This window comes from Melampsora larici-populina (assembly GCF_000204055.1).
Source record: "Melampsora larici-populina 98AG31 unplaced genomic scaffold MELLAscaffold_26, whole genome shotgun sequence".
NCBI lineage: Eukaryota > Fungi > Basidiomycota > Pucciniomycetes > Pucciniales > Melampsoraceae > Melampsora > Melampsora laricis-populina.
This window is the reverse complement of record NW_006768790.1, coordinates 1,092,942-1,094,192: the sequence shown is the minus strand read 5'-3', so window position 1 is coordinate 1,094,192 and position 1,251 is coordinate 1,092,942. Positions and strand designations below refer to the sequence as shown.

Below are 1,251 nucleotides of genomic sequence, written 5' to 3'. Positions count from 1 at the left end.
TTACAATTAGAAGTCTTGAGCAAACTAATTGAAATGAGTTAACAAATCAAGAAGATAGTAATTTACTTTTACCTACTTTATCAAAAGGACCAAATTATTTAACTTTATTGAATTTAATTAAATCTGATGATGGAATTCAATCAATTCAAAAGATTATCAACTTATTAGAAACAAGTTCAAAAATTATAGATGCTGACAATTTATCAATTGTTTATCTTTCTTCAATCAAATTTTATGATTCATTAGATCTAACATCAATCAATTCAATTGACTTTAAATGTAAATGATTGTTATTGTTGGGGTTTATTAGATGATATCAAACCCATCTCATGTTACATCCAATCCAACCCAATCCAAAAATCTTGTTATCAAATATTCTTTCAACATTTGAAATCTAATGAACCCAATACCATCAAGAAATTGAGGATTTATTAAATTCAAATACGACTCAACTTTCTACTCCTATCAAAAAATCCATTAAAATTAAATCTAAATTGTTAACTTCAACTGATGTTTGTTCTAAAAGAGCGGGAGGAAATGTTCCATATTCAGAAATTAAAAGTTCTTCAGGATTAAAAAGTGAAGGAGATGAAGCAGAAGGGATGGAAGTGGAATAATGGATCATGAATGGTAAGTCTCTCTCCCACAACCCAAAAAAACCAACCTTGACCAATTTTCCTGATGATCTTGTGTATTTTTTTTGTTTAGCTGTTAAAGCAAAATTAATCTCAGCAACAGACAATCAACCTAATAAATTAGTTTATATTAATCAATCTTCTTCTAGATCATTTGGATCTGATGATTGGAAAGTATTGAGTTCTAAACTTTCTCAATGGTCTGATTCAATTGATAATCTAATTGAAGTTGTTGGTCAAAGTTTAAATGATGTGAAATTGTTAGTGTGACTGCTTAAAAAAGTACATAGAATTGTAGAAAACAACTGAACCTCTTTATTGGAATAAATGAAAATGAAAAATAGAGGAAAGTTTGATACAATTCAATTACTTGAGAAATGTTACTTTTGAAAGAAAAAAAAATCAAAACTTTTGTGTAGCTTTCTTTTGAATTGAAGAGATCAAACTTAACCAAAAAGTGATAGATTCAAGATCTCCATGAAATCAAGTCAATTTTTTCTTCTTCTTAAAAGTTACATACGCATACCTCCCTCAAAAATCTGTTTTTTACTTTCTTAGTTTATGTTTTTGGCTCTTGGATTAAGGTTTTCAAAATCTGAAACAAAGTGAAACTTCA

The 1,251-nt window shown here is 28.0% G+C and overlaps 1 protein-coding gene across 1 annotated transcript; it reads left to right on the top strand.

Annotated features, from left to right (window-relative positions):
* Positions 1-623: 623 nt before the first annotated feature.
* MELLADRAFT_88444 (uncharacterized protein) lies at positions 624-905 on the top strand (the record flags this gene model as incomplete). The annotated part of the gene is made up of 2 exons (XM_007411671.1): positions 624-630; positions 709-905. The coding sequence occupies 2 exons, from the start codon at positions 624-626 to the stop codon at positions 903-905; spliced, it is 204 nt and encodes a 67-aa protein (XP_007411733.1).
* Between the last annotated feature and the right edge of the window lie 346 nt (positions 906-1,251).